General features: G+C 40.5%; 1 protein-coding gene across 9 annotated transcripts in view; it reads left to right on the top strand.

The window, feature by feature from the left end:
- The window catches only part of SELL (selectin L), a 470,693-nt gene extending 462,571 nt beyond the window's left edge, over nucleotides 1-8,122 (top strand). For 8 of the 9 annotated variants that reach the window (XM_075182749.1, XM_075182754.1, XM_075182756.1 and 5 more), the window contains 2 exons: nucleotides 720-847; nucleotides 7,593-8,122. In XM_075182749.1, the coding sequence (XP_075038850.1) occupies nucleotides 720-816 (97 nt within the window). In that variant the 3' untranslated portion in view covers nucleotides 817-847; nucleotides 7,593-8,122. The remainder of the gene's footprint in view (nucleotides 1-719; nucleotides 848-7,592) is intronic. The other variant, XM_075182751.1, reaches the window with a different exon arrangement.
- The last annotated feature ends 6,749 nt before the right edge of the window (nucleotides 8,123-14,871 follow it).

A 14,871-nucleotide genomic window follows, 5' to 3' on the forward strand; every position in this document is an offset into this window, starting at 1 on the left:
TCTAGAAAAATCCATGTAAAAATAGTGTATTTAGGCCCATATGAGTCTTACACATCTCAGGATGTATCCAGCTCTGCAATAGTCGCATATGTGCAAGGTTTATGCCAGCTGTACTTACACCCAGATACAGTTACACCCAACCAGGTCATAAGTACAAGAAAAGTTTTTAAGATTAGTTTTGATAGCGTAAAATGTTGAGACTGATGGGTGCTGCTTGCTGTCTCCGGTGATGGGGTGCAGGACGCGCGGTGCCATCTGACCCATCTGGAATGTCTACTGCATATGCGCAATGCTCCTTCCTTACTGCATATGAGTGTCGTAGTGTTGCATGGACGTGCAATACTTAGCTCCTTGTATATCTATCCTGATTCCATAAAACTGCTTAATACATTTATAGCGTGTATCTTCTATTCAATAATCCAACATTCTGGTTAATAGACATTGTGTGGATTAAACTCCTTACTCACATCTGTTGACACCTGTTACAATCTAATAATCATCTACTAATATAAAATGCATTTGCTATTAAGTTTGATTTAAATAAAAAAAAACATATCACAGAAGCATGAGCAATGGAGAAAGCACTTTCAGCTTCAGAGGTGAATCCACAATCATAAAAAGCTAGTTAATGCTGGAGATCATCTGCGTGTATTTGCACAATCCCTCAGACACTTTCAAGTGATACTGTACTGACAGACTGTATAATCATCTCCATGCAGGTCTGTATCAGTTCGCAATTGCACAATCACACCCTTACTCTACTGGGTCTTCATTTACACACCACTTACCTCCCCTGATCCGCCTCTACAATCGTAAGAAGGCATAAGTGTGAGACCTACATCGGGACGTAAGTCGACGCCATTTTTCTGGTCATGGAAAGTATAAATTTGCATATTTTCCGCTAAGCAAACTAGTGTATGCCCAACTCAGCATGGGCTCCGAAAACACTATGGTCCTGATTCATTAATGGAAGTAAGGCAAAAAATGAGTTTTCTCCTGGACAAAACCGTGTTACAATGCAAGGGGTGCAAATTAGTTTATTATTTTGTACATAAGTTAAATACTGGCTGTTTTTTCATGTAGTACACAAATTAGTGATAGCTTTATATGTACACTGAAATTTAAAGTTGATCTAGGACATGCCCTACCCCAACTATAAATCTGCCATCACATTTTAAATTTACCTCCCCCTCCAATGCAACATGGTTTTGGTTTCCTTTCCTTAATGAATCAGGCCCAATATGTGACTGCACATAAAATTACTGTCGCCTATATCAACGCCATCATCATCATTTATTCATAAAGTGCCAGCAAATTCCATAGCGCTTTACAATTGGGGACAAACACAGTAATAAACAAACTGGCTAAAACAGACATAGAAGTGAGAAGGCCCTACTCGCAGGTTTACAAATTATGGGATATTACTTGACTGCCTTTACTAAGAGCCATAAATATGTATAGTGTCCTGGTATACTCATGATAGTATATCCTGCTTTTTGCCTTACTAACAACATCTTAGCTTATCACATGTCAAATTCAGAGTAAGGGGTCAATGAGAAGTTGAAGTGGTTTTGTTTTAAAACAACCAATAATGCAACACTCAATGGGTCTGATTCATTAAAGGACGCATACTGAGCGCAATGTACGTTTGTTTTAAATTGCACATAAAATAAGTATACGTATGCCCGAAGTACATGTAATTCAAGGAGTGGATCTGAATATACTGTATGTGTGGTGATGAATACAGGTACAGGTTTTTTTTGCACTGCTCTATTTCACAAGACACTGCAGGATACTTCCAATAACTATGTGGAATATATCTTACAAAAGAACATGCAGAAAAAACATATTCAATTAATGTCATATGTTAATAATATACGTAGGCATTAATGATAAAACATTAAAAAAAATTAAAAGTTTTTCTTTTCATGAAATACATTTATTAGGATGTTCTTCATGTGTACTGTACATAAAACAATTTTTTACAGTTGCTCCTGATTGCAAACACATCTTCTAGCATGCATACACAGCTATCATCACTAGTAATGGGCACTTAGGCTACACCTGTAGCTAGAGCTAGCGATAAGACTGAGAAACAAGTACTTGAGAGATGCTCAGAGCTTGAATCGGATACTGGTGTGTGCGATTGAGTTTGGCATGCCCTTACAGTTCAGTGCCTATGTGCACATGCCCCTTCCCCGCCCTGTTCCCTCCCAGTAATCGTAGGCTGTAGTAATTGTCCATTGTGCTCGAACATGAATTGAAAATTGCTGCATTATGTGTGTTTGGTCCAGTTCTGGGCATGCATAGATTAATTTTGCGGATTATAGGCACCAAATCGCCATTTACATCCCTTAATGAAGCAGGCATAATGTAATCACATTTATATAATACCTACCTTTGTTTACAGTAAAATTTCTAAATTAGATTGTCATGCAAAAAAATAACGATAAAAACCACTGCAGTTATGGCCAAAAGTTTTGAGAATGACACAAATATTATTTTTCACAATGTCTGTTGCATCATTTTTTATGATGGCAATTTCATATACTCCAGAATGTCATGAAGAGTGAACAAATGAATTGCAATTAATTTCCAAGACCCTTTTTGCCATGATAATGAAATTTATACAAAAAACGACATTTCCACTGCATTTCAGCCCTGCCACGAAAAGGACCAGCTGACATTAGGTCAGTGATTCTCTCGTTTACAAAGGGGAGAGTGTTGACGAGGACAGGGCTGGAGATCACTCTGTCATGCTGACTGAGTTAGAATAACAGACTGGAAGCTTTAAGCGGAGTGTGGTGCTTGAAATCATTGTTCTTCCTCGGTTAACCATGGTGCAGTCATCATTGCTTTGCACAAAAAAGGCTTCACAGGCAAAGATATTGCTGTTAGTAAGATTGCACCTAAATCAACTATTTATCGGATCATTAAGAACTTCAAGGAGAGAGGTTCAACAGTTGTGAAGAAGGTTTCAGGGTGCCAAGGAATGTCCAGCAAGCACCAGGACCGTCTCCTAAAGTTGATTCACTTTTGGAGGGTGGCCTGGTGTCAAGAAGGCCAACAAAGAAGCCACTTCTCTCCAGGAAAAACATCAGGGACAGACTGATATTCTGCAAAAGGTACAGGGATTGGACTGCTGAGGACTGGGATAAAGTCAATTTCTTGGATGAATCCTCTTTCAGGTTGTTTGGGACATCTGGAAAATCGCTTGTCCGGAGAAGGAAAGGTGAATGCTACCATTAGCCCTGTCTCAAGCCAAAAGAAAAGCAGACCATTAATGTGTGGGGTTGCTTCTCAGCCAAGGAAGTGGGCTCACTCACAATTTTGCCTAACACAGTCATGAATAAAGAATGGTACCAAAACATCCTCAAAGAGCAACTTCTCCCAACCATCCAAGAACAGTTTGGTGTTGATCAATGCCTTTTCCAGCATGAAAGAGCACCTTGCCATAAGGCAAAAGTGATAACTAAGTGGCTCGGGATCAAAACATCAAAATTTTGGGTCCATGGCCAGGAAACTCCCCAGATCTTAATCTCATTGAGAACTTATGGTCAATCCTCAAGAGGCGAGTGGACAAACAAAAACGCACAAATTCTGGCAAACTCCAAGCATTGATTAGGCAAGGATGGGCGGCCATCAGTCAGAATGTGGCCCGGACGTTGATTGACAGCATGCCAGGGCAAATTGCAGAGGTCTTCAAAAAGAAGGGTCAACATTGCAAATATTGACTCTTTGCATAAACTTAATATAATTGTCAATAAAAGCCTTTGCATTTATGAGATGCTTGTACTTTTACTTCAGTATACCATAGCAACATCTGACAAAAATGTCTAAAAACACTGAAGCAGCAAACTTTGTGAAAACCAATACACGTGTTCTCAAAACTTTTGGCCATGACTGTACTCTGCATCATCAAATATTATTTATCTGAAAGCCAAACACATTTTTACTTACCTTCCTGACACACACACACACACACACACACACACACACACACACACACACACACACTTACATACACTTGATTTCATTTTGAAACAACAATGGCAGGAAATGTGTAGGATCTTAAACAGTAAATCAGTCATCCATTTTTCTGTATAACTTGGGTGTGGGAAAGGACATTTCTTAAGAAATACAAGTCCCCATATCAATGTAAATGAGTTTTAAAATAAAACACATTAGTCTATCACAGCTAACTTTTCTATTATCTGTTGGCTTTAAAGAATCAGTCAAACAAAAAAAATAAGCAGAACATCAGTCACTTCTCTCTTATTTAAAGGACATTTTTACATAATTACCATGTGTAAAGACAGTCATGTAAAATCCTATAAGTACATTTTAACAAGTACTAATATGTGATTTTTTTTTCCTGCTGTTCAGAAAGAGGACAACTTTGCAAATTGGCTTAATCGCAATCAATAATTAAGGTAGTTTATAAGAACACCATAAAGACAGATGTAGACCCTGACTCTGTATTTTATTGTTCAGGGGAAATCTGATACCTTTTTTGAAGATCAAATGCAAAATCAAAATTTGTATATTAGAATCAAGCAAAAGGGGCCTACATAATACAGTTCTATATGCTATATGATGTCCTGAAAGCAAAAAATCTGTGTCCTGAGTACAACCACAAGGAAACCAGAATTCAAATTTTACGTTGATGAATTCTTAGAAATTCTAATAAACACTAGTTTTCGGGAAGGCTCCTAGATAGGACTAGCGAAATAAAAACACTAGTAAAACAAAAAGGTAGCACTGTATCCAAACCACAGTCATAAGATATGGTACATAGAAAATATGGATAGCTAGTCCATTTACTGTAGCAAGGTGACAACAAAATAATAAAAATACTGACAATTCAAATTTATGTTATAGGAGCAAATATTACCATACCAGCCTGTGTACTGTGATCTCAGTACTCCAGCCCTCAGTAGTACTTCCTGTGACTCCGCTTCCACAGTCCAGGACAGAGGGTCCACTACAGGGCGTATGCATTATCATTGATCCAGCTTCTGGGTACTCAGGCTAGTAAGGACCTCAGCGCTTCAGTTTACTGCTGTAAACCTATTCTCGTCTAGTATTCTGTCCTCCTGGATCCTCCAGACTTAGCTGCCATTCACCCAAGAACTTACCTGCACTTACTATCCAGTAGTCCTTCACTGTTTCACGGTTCCTCTTCAGCCTGCTCAACTCCTCTTAGAGGGCCGCGACCTGTGGCTAGAGAGCAGCTAAGCCCATATTCCCTTGCGAGGATCCCTAGTGAATACCTCTTTACCGTTAGACTCCGCACCTCTCTGGGGGTAAGCTTATTCTGAGCAAACCTCAATGTCTATTTCCAACCCGAACTCTGTGACAGTGTCCCCCGGAGCCTTAATTCAGCTGTGAAACAAGATAGTCATTATTCTTTATGCAGCAAACATATTTTGCATATTTATAAAAGATTATGAGTCACAGTTATTGTACTAGGAGGCACCTTAGTCATTTTCTTATTTTTTATAGATTTCTCACTGTCCTGAGTGAATAAACAGGAGTTAAAAAACAATGGCAGCAACCCAGATTCAAGGGTGTGCTTCTATACAATCAGGAATACCAAAGTACAAAAACGATAATCCCTTGGTGCTAAAATTACGGTGAAATGATAACCACTACGCAAGGTCTGCGTCCTTGCAAGTGAAATAGAATATAACAAAAAAAGCTGGAGGGGTAACTCAGATCACCAACACAAAATGACAACTAATGCACTGTGGTCATAAAAAACACATTTATTAAAACTGATAATAAAAATGGATATATTATCACTGTTGAAATTGCGCTAAAAACAATACAAAATGGGAGTATTGGAACCAAATTATCAAATGGATATATAGGTGCACCTATAATGCAAGATTTGTATCATTGAATGTGATTGTTCCAAACATTCCAAACATTCAGTAAACAATAAAACGATCATATATGAGCCATTGAAAACTGATAGTCTCAGATACACAGCGTGGGGTATTATAATATGTTTCCTAGACAAATCCGGACTGTAGGGAAGTAGCAAACACAGTCAATATAGTGGAAGATGGACATACAACTGTATTGGAGGATAGGCAATCCACACTAAAGGGCATGAGAAGCGCTTTCTTACCAGATACTTAGACAGTGTCTCAACATTCAGTCTGTGCTTCTCTGCTCCATCCGTGCCTGTGTGCTGGTAGGTGTTATCAAATATAATTCCCTTCGGAGAAGTTTGACCTGGTTAAAAGTTCCTATAACTCCACGTAGTTGAGAAGTGCACATTGTAGCGCTTCAAAGTTCAAATGCCAATTCTTTGTATGGTAGTAAGGTACTGCTCCCATGCAGGTTTTATGGTTGAATCATGTAGGTATTGACCTAAGCGGTCAATACCTACATTATTCAGGTCAATACCTACATGATTATTATTATTATTATTATTATTATTATTATTATTATCAGTTTTAATAAATGTGTTTTTTATGACCACAGTGCATTAGTTGTCATTTTGTGTTGGTGAGCTGAGTTACCACTACAGCTTTTTTTGTTCTATACAATAAGGACTCCAATTTAAGCAAGGACATTAAAGAGGATTGTTTGGAGACTATTGGTCTTGTAAGGCTGGGTACACACTACAGGTTTTTCAGCCGATTATCGGGCTAATCACATGATAAACGAATGTTCGGCCCGATATCGCATTAATGTGAACGCTCCAACGATGAGCGATTATCATTCCAATGAACATCGTATTGCTTGATTTGATTTTCAAACCAAACTAAAAATCTCATTCAACGATGGAACAATGTCATTACAATCCTGCAGTGTGTATGCACTCACTTCCGTCAGTTTCCATAGATCTCTATGGAGTGTGCTGAGTCACGGTCTTTTCAGTTAATGGTTATGACAGATGAAGAGCACAGATCTGAAAGTAAATCTTGTAAAATGTGGTTGGTGTGTACACATGAATCGGCATTTCAATCGTTGGTAAAATCGTTTACGATATAGTTTTGGGAGCAATTTTCTGTAGTGTGTATCCAGTCTTAAAGGTTGAAGGATTCAAGTGCCAGACGCTATTTGTGTATTGTACATATGTATATAGCGCCGGCATATTCCATAGCAATGTACAGTTGGGAACAAACACAAACAAAATGAGACTGGGTGCTACACACAGACTGAGAGGCCTTGTATGCCAGCTTACAATCTTTGCATGTCAAATCATTATTATTTTCTCTACCTATCCATATAAACATATAAAATGTGATAGGAGGTCCAAAGTGTCTCTCAGATAAGTTCTTATTTATGATTTATTTGTACATGTTCGCTTTTGTGGTTTGTGTGGTTTGAGCACCATCTCATTCAACAATGTGTCACTGTGCAGACGCCATCTCTTTCCCTTTTCTTTCACACAGAAATACACCACACACACACATACACACACACAACATGCACACTCACATCATGCCAATTCAGTATGGGCAAAAGACTGCAGACAGAAATATATCTAATTTTATATTTATTATGTAAATATCTTACATTTTCTTTACATTTTTTTCTTTTCTTTTCTTTACATGTTTTATTTTTGCTTACAGGAAAAGTCATTATTAAAATACTGAAGACGAAAAAACATCAACATTGAAAAATGCTTTTGCTTACTTCATGGCTGACCTGAAAATGAGAGAGAGAGATGGTACCAAATGTGTTCTACATTATTCTGAAATATGTTTCTGGACTTTAACACCACAATTATTAATCTGTATAAGAAAGCACAAAACAGGCAATTGCCAACTTTTTTTACTAATTCATCATCATTTATTTGTAGGGTGCCACAAAAATTTGCAACATTGAACAATCAGAATAAAATCATGCAAAATACAAAAAGCACATATAAAGGAAACAAGTGCATTCGACAAAGTAGATACAGACGTGGCACGGAGAGTAGAGAGAGTCCAGTTGTAAGAGGTTACTAAGATATCTAGAAAACTACAGCAGAAGTCACATATTTAGCTTTAACCATATGACCAATTTGTAGGAGATATGACTTTTAATACAAATATATTTTCATCAAAATTTGGCAATATGTTGCAAAGACATCTATAAAAAAATAAATATCTTTTAAAATTGTTGTCTCTGTTTCTATTTTTATCTTATTGTTAAAGAATTGCACAAATAGAACTATCATATTTTGTGTATATTTATCTTAAGAACAACATATGACTCATCATTATCATCATTTATTTATATATAGCGCCAACATATTCCGTAGCGCTTTACAATTGGGACAAACATAGTAAACTAAGAAACAAACTGGGAAAAACAGACAAAGCTTGAGAAGGCCCTGCTCACAAGCTTACAATCTATGGGACAATCGGAGTCTTGATATTATCTTTATTGTATAACAATTCACATGGTATAGTTCAGTGATGGGCAAACCAGTCTTCAAGGGCCATCAACAGTTCATGTTTTTAGGATTTCTTTAATCATGCACAGCTGAGTTTATCTATTTGGCTGGGTCAGTAATTATCCCACCTGATTCTACAGACAGAAATCCTAGGATTTCACCTCCCCCAACAACTGCACTTTGCCAGCAGTGAAAATTCATCACTACTGGCTGTGCTGATGTGGTCTTTTTGGTATCAAATGGCTTCCAAACAATTCCTACCTTGCCCTGAGCATACGTTGATCGAGGGCAAGAAGAGGGCATTGGTAATAGTATGCGCTCACAGGCATTTTGGGAATCACTTTTGGATTCCTGTGACTGGAACTGGAATGCTGGACTGGACCCAGATTGCTGGACTGGACTGGAACCAGAATTCTGCATCAACCTTAACCGAAATGCTGGACTGGACTAGAACTGTAATGCTGGACCAGACTGGAACTGGAAAGCTGGATCGGATTGCTGGACCGGACTGGAACCGGAATGCTTGACCGGACTGGATCCAGAATGCAGACTGCACTGTCTGAGCAGGACTAAAAGAGAAGACTGCAAACTGCTGGAAACCAGGTTGGTGCCTGAAGAATCAATTGTGCACTGGCAATAGGTTTGGGTTCCAAGAAGTCCTATTATACTAACTGCTATCACCTGATTGGAGGCTGTGGTCAGCTGAGTTGAAAGGGATCAGGTGACTGGATCCAAGATGGCGGCGCCCAGACACTGGTTTGTAGGGATCTCTGTAGTGGAGACAGACTAGGCAGCATCCTGCAGAGAGATCTGAGACCAGAAGAGCCTGCGGACTGCAGGGACAGCTTAGAAAGACGGCAAAGGAGTAAGTAACAGGACCCGAGAGCCTGGTACGTGACACCTTTTTTAGACAAAGCTATGGGGAAGGATCCTTCATCAATTGTAGATAGTAAGTAGTGAATTCCTAAAAAAAAACACTTTGTTGTTTTGAGCCTCACTGATTGCGGACAATTGAGAAATGGAGAGCTTTTCTGTGGTTCCACTTCAGATCCTACAGCTGCAAAACTGTAGCCCAAAAAGGATATACAAGGTATTTGAAAATCATATATTACCTTGATGCACATATGCTGGACAAGATGCTTAGAAAGAGCAGAAAAATTAAATTTTATGTTATTAAGTTAACTAATTAAGTTGGAAGATTGAATCATGAAAGGAAGATGATTGATTTAATTGATGAAGCTTTGGAACACTGGTAAAGCTATACTGAAACCAAACCAATGGTATGGAAATATATATGTGTTGGCCACCCGTAGTGTGAAAGACAGTTTTCACTCATACGGCTTACATGTGCAGGAGTGATGAAAAGTCCCCACAAATGTCCAGTTTGTTTGTTTTTAAAATAAAGATGAGATGATTGGTAATATTTTGTGGAATAGTCTATAAAAGGCTTTAGTTCCTCTTTCTGATGAAATGAAAGAAAATAACAGATCTAGACATAAAAATAGAATTCTGAAAGAAACCACTCTCAACATTGTGTAGTGAATCATAGCCTTGTGTTTCATGAGGAGATAGAGGGTACAGTCGATCTGAAGGAGGGATTGTGTCTGGAATGACATAATGAGTCAATCTTATATAAGGTGAGAAAGTAAGTCAGCAGCTCTTGTCTTGCAGAAAGCCTCAGAAATTGTAAAGGTTTTGAAAATGAAGCACAAAAATGTCATTATCAAGAGTCTCATATTTCCTGGAGCAATATCTGAGCAGAATTCCAATGAAGAATATGATATGTGCCAGAAAGTAACACCCAAGATTACTTTCACAACGCCATGCACATGTCTTTCGGTGGATATGTACTGTATACCAAGAAGCAAAGGAATCCCTTACTACTTTGTTTTACAAAGTAGTTTTTAACACTGGATGTGTTGCCAAGGGCATGGCAGGAATTTAAAGTAAATCCAATGAAATTCCCAGCAGCTTTTGACTCCAAAAGGGGCATAAGATAAATGATTTTCCAGAAATATATTAATACTCACTGGAAAAGAAACTTAACATCGTAGATATAGTCGATTTCTGTGCTTTGTAGTTCTTTCTTCTTCAAAGATACATTAACTTTATATGAATAAATTCATTCAGTGATGGACATATGTTATTTTCTGAAAAGCAAATTAAGATGGAAAGCACTGAATGGGGATAGAGAGAAGCAGTCCTGCATTGTTTTTGTGTATAGTAGGATAAAATAAAAACTGTAGAAGAGTCATAAGTATAAGAGTGGAATTTTATTAAGCTACTCAATCAGTCTGCCAACTAGCTGTCAGTCAGCTGCTCTCCAAATAGACAATAGCTTTTATCAGTTACACATTTTAACAGAAATGCAACAGCTAGTGGGGTGAGGGTGGACACATCTTGATTCACATTTACATAAGATCACAGGTTATCAGATCAATACCAAAATCACACAGTAAACAATAAGGGCACAGTCGTGCTCTTATATTAAGGTTGAGTTTAATAAACAGCATTCCTTCATGTTAATTTATTTGAGGAGGTCATGGTGCTTGAGGGGCTACATTTTAAAAAGTATTATAGGTATTAAGTTGAAATTTGGCAGGCGAATAAGAACCATCTATGGGTGCCACATGCCAAATCTTAGAAAATAAAGAATAAAAAATGACAAGTATAATAATTCCTGTTTTGCAAATAGTCACAGTTTTTCCGGGTTTTTGGGGAGAGCATAACTGAGTGTGCAGAATGCTTTCACAAAAGGGGTTTGTTTTGTTAGAAAGCAAGAGCGACCATGGAGTGCCTTTTAGGGGTGACAAATTTGAGGAAGTTATAGTTTTTTTACAATTTGTTAAAATATGTCCTATTTTAAAGATAGGGGATTTCATTGCATTTCATTGCGTTGCATTGCGTTGAGTTGCGTATGTCAAATGGAGGTGTGTGCTGGGTGTACTCAGAGTGGCTTCACTTGAAAGTACAAATGTGGCTGACATCTCTCGCTAAAAGATTTTCTTCTGTGAGCAGGAGAAATTAGCCATTTATGCCTGCTACAGGGAAGATGGCTAGAGTTTTAGGGGCTGCAGGACACACATCGACATGTCTAGTCCTGTCATTTAACTCATTGTAAAGTATAACGGGTCCGTGCGGTGCCAGATGCAGCGGTTACAGAGCTCATTTTGAATCTCCTGCCCCTCAGTGAATTCAGTGTGAGAGCCAGGACCAGCGTTCCTAGGTTGCATTCCCAGCTGGGGGGAGATGCCTTGGTGACATCATTGGGCAACACACCAATAACATGACGCCCAGCCATAGCTCTGCCCCCTGTATCCGGTCGGGCTTTTCAAACAACAGAAGGAGTGAAAACAAAGGTTTAGTTTGTTGTGGGACACAGGCAGAGACACCGGGAAAGAGAAGCAGCAGCAGCTGCAGGACACAGAGGAGATTCCAGGAGAGAAGTGTTTTCCGGCAGAGGAAGGGAAAACAAGCAGCAAAGGAGTGCATTACTAGCAACAGCCACCAGGAAAGGAAGAAAGACTGTACAGCCGGTCTACAGGGGAGAGCAGCCGCGGGAGGGCTCTCAGTGACCAGGGAGACACAGGTAAGTGCTTTTTGTCTTTGTGTGTGACACAGTGTAGTCCTGGGCCTCCACCCTTAGCCCCCATCCCTAGCCTCCTAACTCTTAGGCCGGCCATCCTTAATCTCCTCTCCTTTAAGCTTAGTCCTAGGCCTCCCTCAGCCCCAGGCAGCAGCTCGGCCTCTCCCAGCCCCAGGCAGCAGTTCTGCCTCTCACAGGCCCAGGCAGCAGCTCGGCCTCCCCCAGCTTCAGGCAGCAGCTAGACCTCCCCCAGCCCCAGCCCCAAACACCAGCTAGGCCCCTTCAAGCCCCAGGCAATAGCTAGGCCTCACCTACCTCCAGGCAGCCGGACTGTATCACCTATCCCCATGAACAGATGAGCAAGCCACCCCTAGCCTAACGCCCGTAGTGAGTGTATCTAATTGACGTATTGTGATTATATGCCGTATTGTGACTGTATACTGTACCCCCTCCCTCTGTCTCTGATTGTTCCTTTGTTGCATTGTTGCTGTGTGATGCATCTCTTGTTTGCGAATCGTGCGCAAAAGATAGCTGTCAGGGTTGGTGTGCGAGCAAGCGAGTTTAGATGAGTAGTAGCAGTTAGGATAGGGACAGCCTAGGTAGGCAGACTGTGTTCTGTTTGCAGGCATTGGTTGTCAGACAAGGGCATTGGAAGACCCCTGCGAGTGAGAACCCCCTGGAGCAGCAGGGACCGAGGGAGTTGCCGTAATGGACCAGCTTCTGTAAGTATCATCCGGTGAGGGCTGTTCCCCATGGTGCACTCACCTTGCGGAACTGCCCTCCCTGTATTTCACCCCACCCCCTTTACAGCAAAACGAGTGCCCGGCATACGAGACGAGGGTCCCTTGTCCCTGTTGCATTCAGGTACTCTGACATTCCCCCCCTTCTGCACAGATGCTGTCCAGGAGAAAGGAAACGCTCCTGTAGACAACCAGAGACCGGCACAATTGCATAGGGTAAGTGTGAGTTCCTTCCCCGTCCCTGGCCCCCACTGGAGATTTAAAAATGCTGGTGGTTTATAATGCTTGGCAATCCCCTCAGGAAATATTTCTTATATTCCGAACACTGAATATATCTTTACTTTAATGCCATAGGGGTTATGGTAGTATAGCTCCGTTTCCGAACATCAGGCAGAGTGATTCAAAGAGAGATAGGTAATTTGTTACCGGGCAGGTGACTTTATTTATTAATATACTGAATTGTTCAGGAAATAGCCCATTTAGAATGGATATGGGGGAGGAGATAGAGCGAGAGGATAATAGAGAGAAAGTAAACACAGTCTGCTGTCACTTGACTTCTTAATTAAAAGCCCACAAGTTAGACAGTTAATTGAGTTTCTCACAAGTAAATATAACTAGAGCTGTATTTGAAAGCTTCTTGAGGGTCTGTTCCACTTCCCTCTCGTTCCCTCCCTGGGACACAAGACACTCTCACCATTAGCCTGTTTTTGTTATCCACATCAATAATTTGGCAATGACTTAGCTGCAGATGCTAACCGAGAAGCTCTGTCCCTGAAGTGAGAGGACAGACACTTTTCCCTGCAGCTGCCGTCCATCTGTATCGGTCTCGTGCTGCAGTGCAGTGATCATGTATGTCTGGATTACTGTTCAATGTAATTTTCTGATCAATTGTCACTGAAACATCAGAATCATCAGAATGAGCAGAGCAGGTAACCTAATGCCACATCCCTGTCGCTGTGCATATGTGAGCCAGCATCAGTTCCTTTCAATTATCCACTCAGATAGGTTAGAGCGGCTGAGTACAAATGCTGCAGGAAAATGCTGTGGGATAGAAGCAGCAGGAGAATTATGTAGGCACATTTTCCCCATCAAGTGTTATTACTACAATGAGTAATGGTCTACATCTGTGTGACCAGAGAATGATTAAGGGGGGGAAACCAGGACACATACCAGGCACCCCACCTCCTATCACCCCCCCCCAAGTTGCAGGACAGTGTGGTAGTGGGTGGCTGGCCCTCTCCTACTGGACCAGCCACCACTTCATTCATGTGGCCACGGATCTAATGACCTGACCTTCCTTCTCCTGTGTGGATGCCTCCAGTGCTTGCAAAAGCCAAATATCACATGAGATGTGCACCACATGACAGGTACAGTGCCATGTGTTTAGAGATGCAAGAGACAGCAGTGTCTGAAACAAGTTAAGTGTGAGGGAAAGGGGTATACTATTAGAATGTGTAAATGAGGGGGTATGTTAATAGAAGGTGTGAGGGAGGGAGTGGTATGTTACTGGAAGGTGTGAGGGAGGGGGTGGTATGTTATGAGAAGGTGTGAGGGAGTGGGTGGTATATTATTAGAAGGTGTGAAGGAGGGAGGAATGTTACTAGAAGGTATGTGGGAGAAGTGCATGTTACTATAAGGTGTGAGGGAGGGGGATATGTTACTATAAGGTGGGAGGAAGGGGGATATGTTACTATAAGGTGTGAGAGGCAGTATGTTACTATAAGGTGTGAGGGAGAGGGATATGTTACTATAACGTGTGAGGGAGGGTGTTGTTTATTATTAAAAGGTGTAAGGATGGGAAGTATGTTATTGGAAGGGAGTATGTTATTATTAGGTGTGTGAGGGAAGAGGGGTGTTACTAGAAGGTGTGAGGGAGGGGGTATGTTATTAGGCTGTGTGAGGGAGGGGTGGTATGTTATTGGAAGGTGTGAGGGAGGAGAGGTTTGTTATTAGAAGGTTTGAGGGAGAGGGTAGTATGCTCTTAGAAGGTGTGAGGGAGGGGGGTATATTATTAGAAGTTTTGAGGGAGGGGGTGGTATATTATTAGAAGATGTGAGAGAGGGGTATGTTACTATAAGTTGTAAGGAATTGGTGTATGCTGCTATAAGGTATGAGGGAGTATGCTATTTTATTTTTGGGCTGAT

This window comes from Mixophyes fleayi, chromosome 8 (genome assembly GCF_038048845.1).
Source record: "Mixophyes fleayi isolate aMixFle1 chromosome 8, aMixFle1.hap1, whole genome shotgun sequence".
Lineage (NCBI taxonomy): Eukaryota > Metazoa > Chordata > Amphibia > Anura > Limnodynastidae > Mixophyes > Mixophyes fleayi.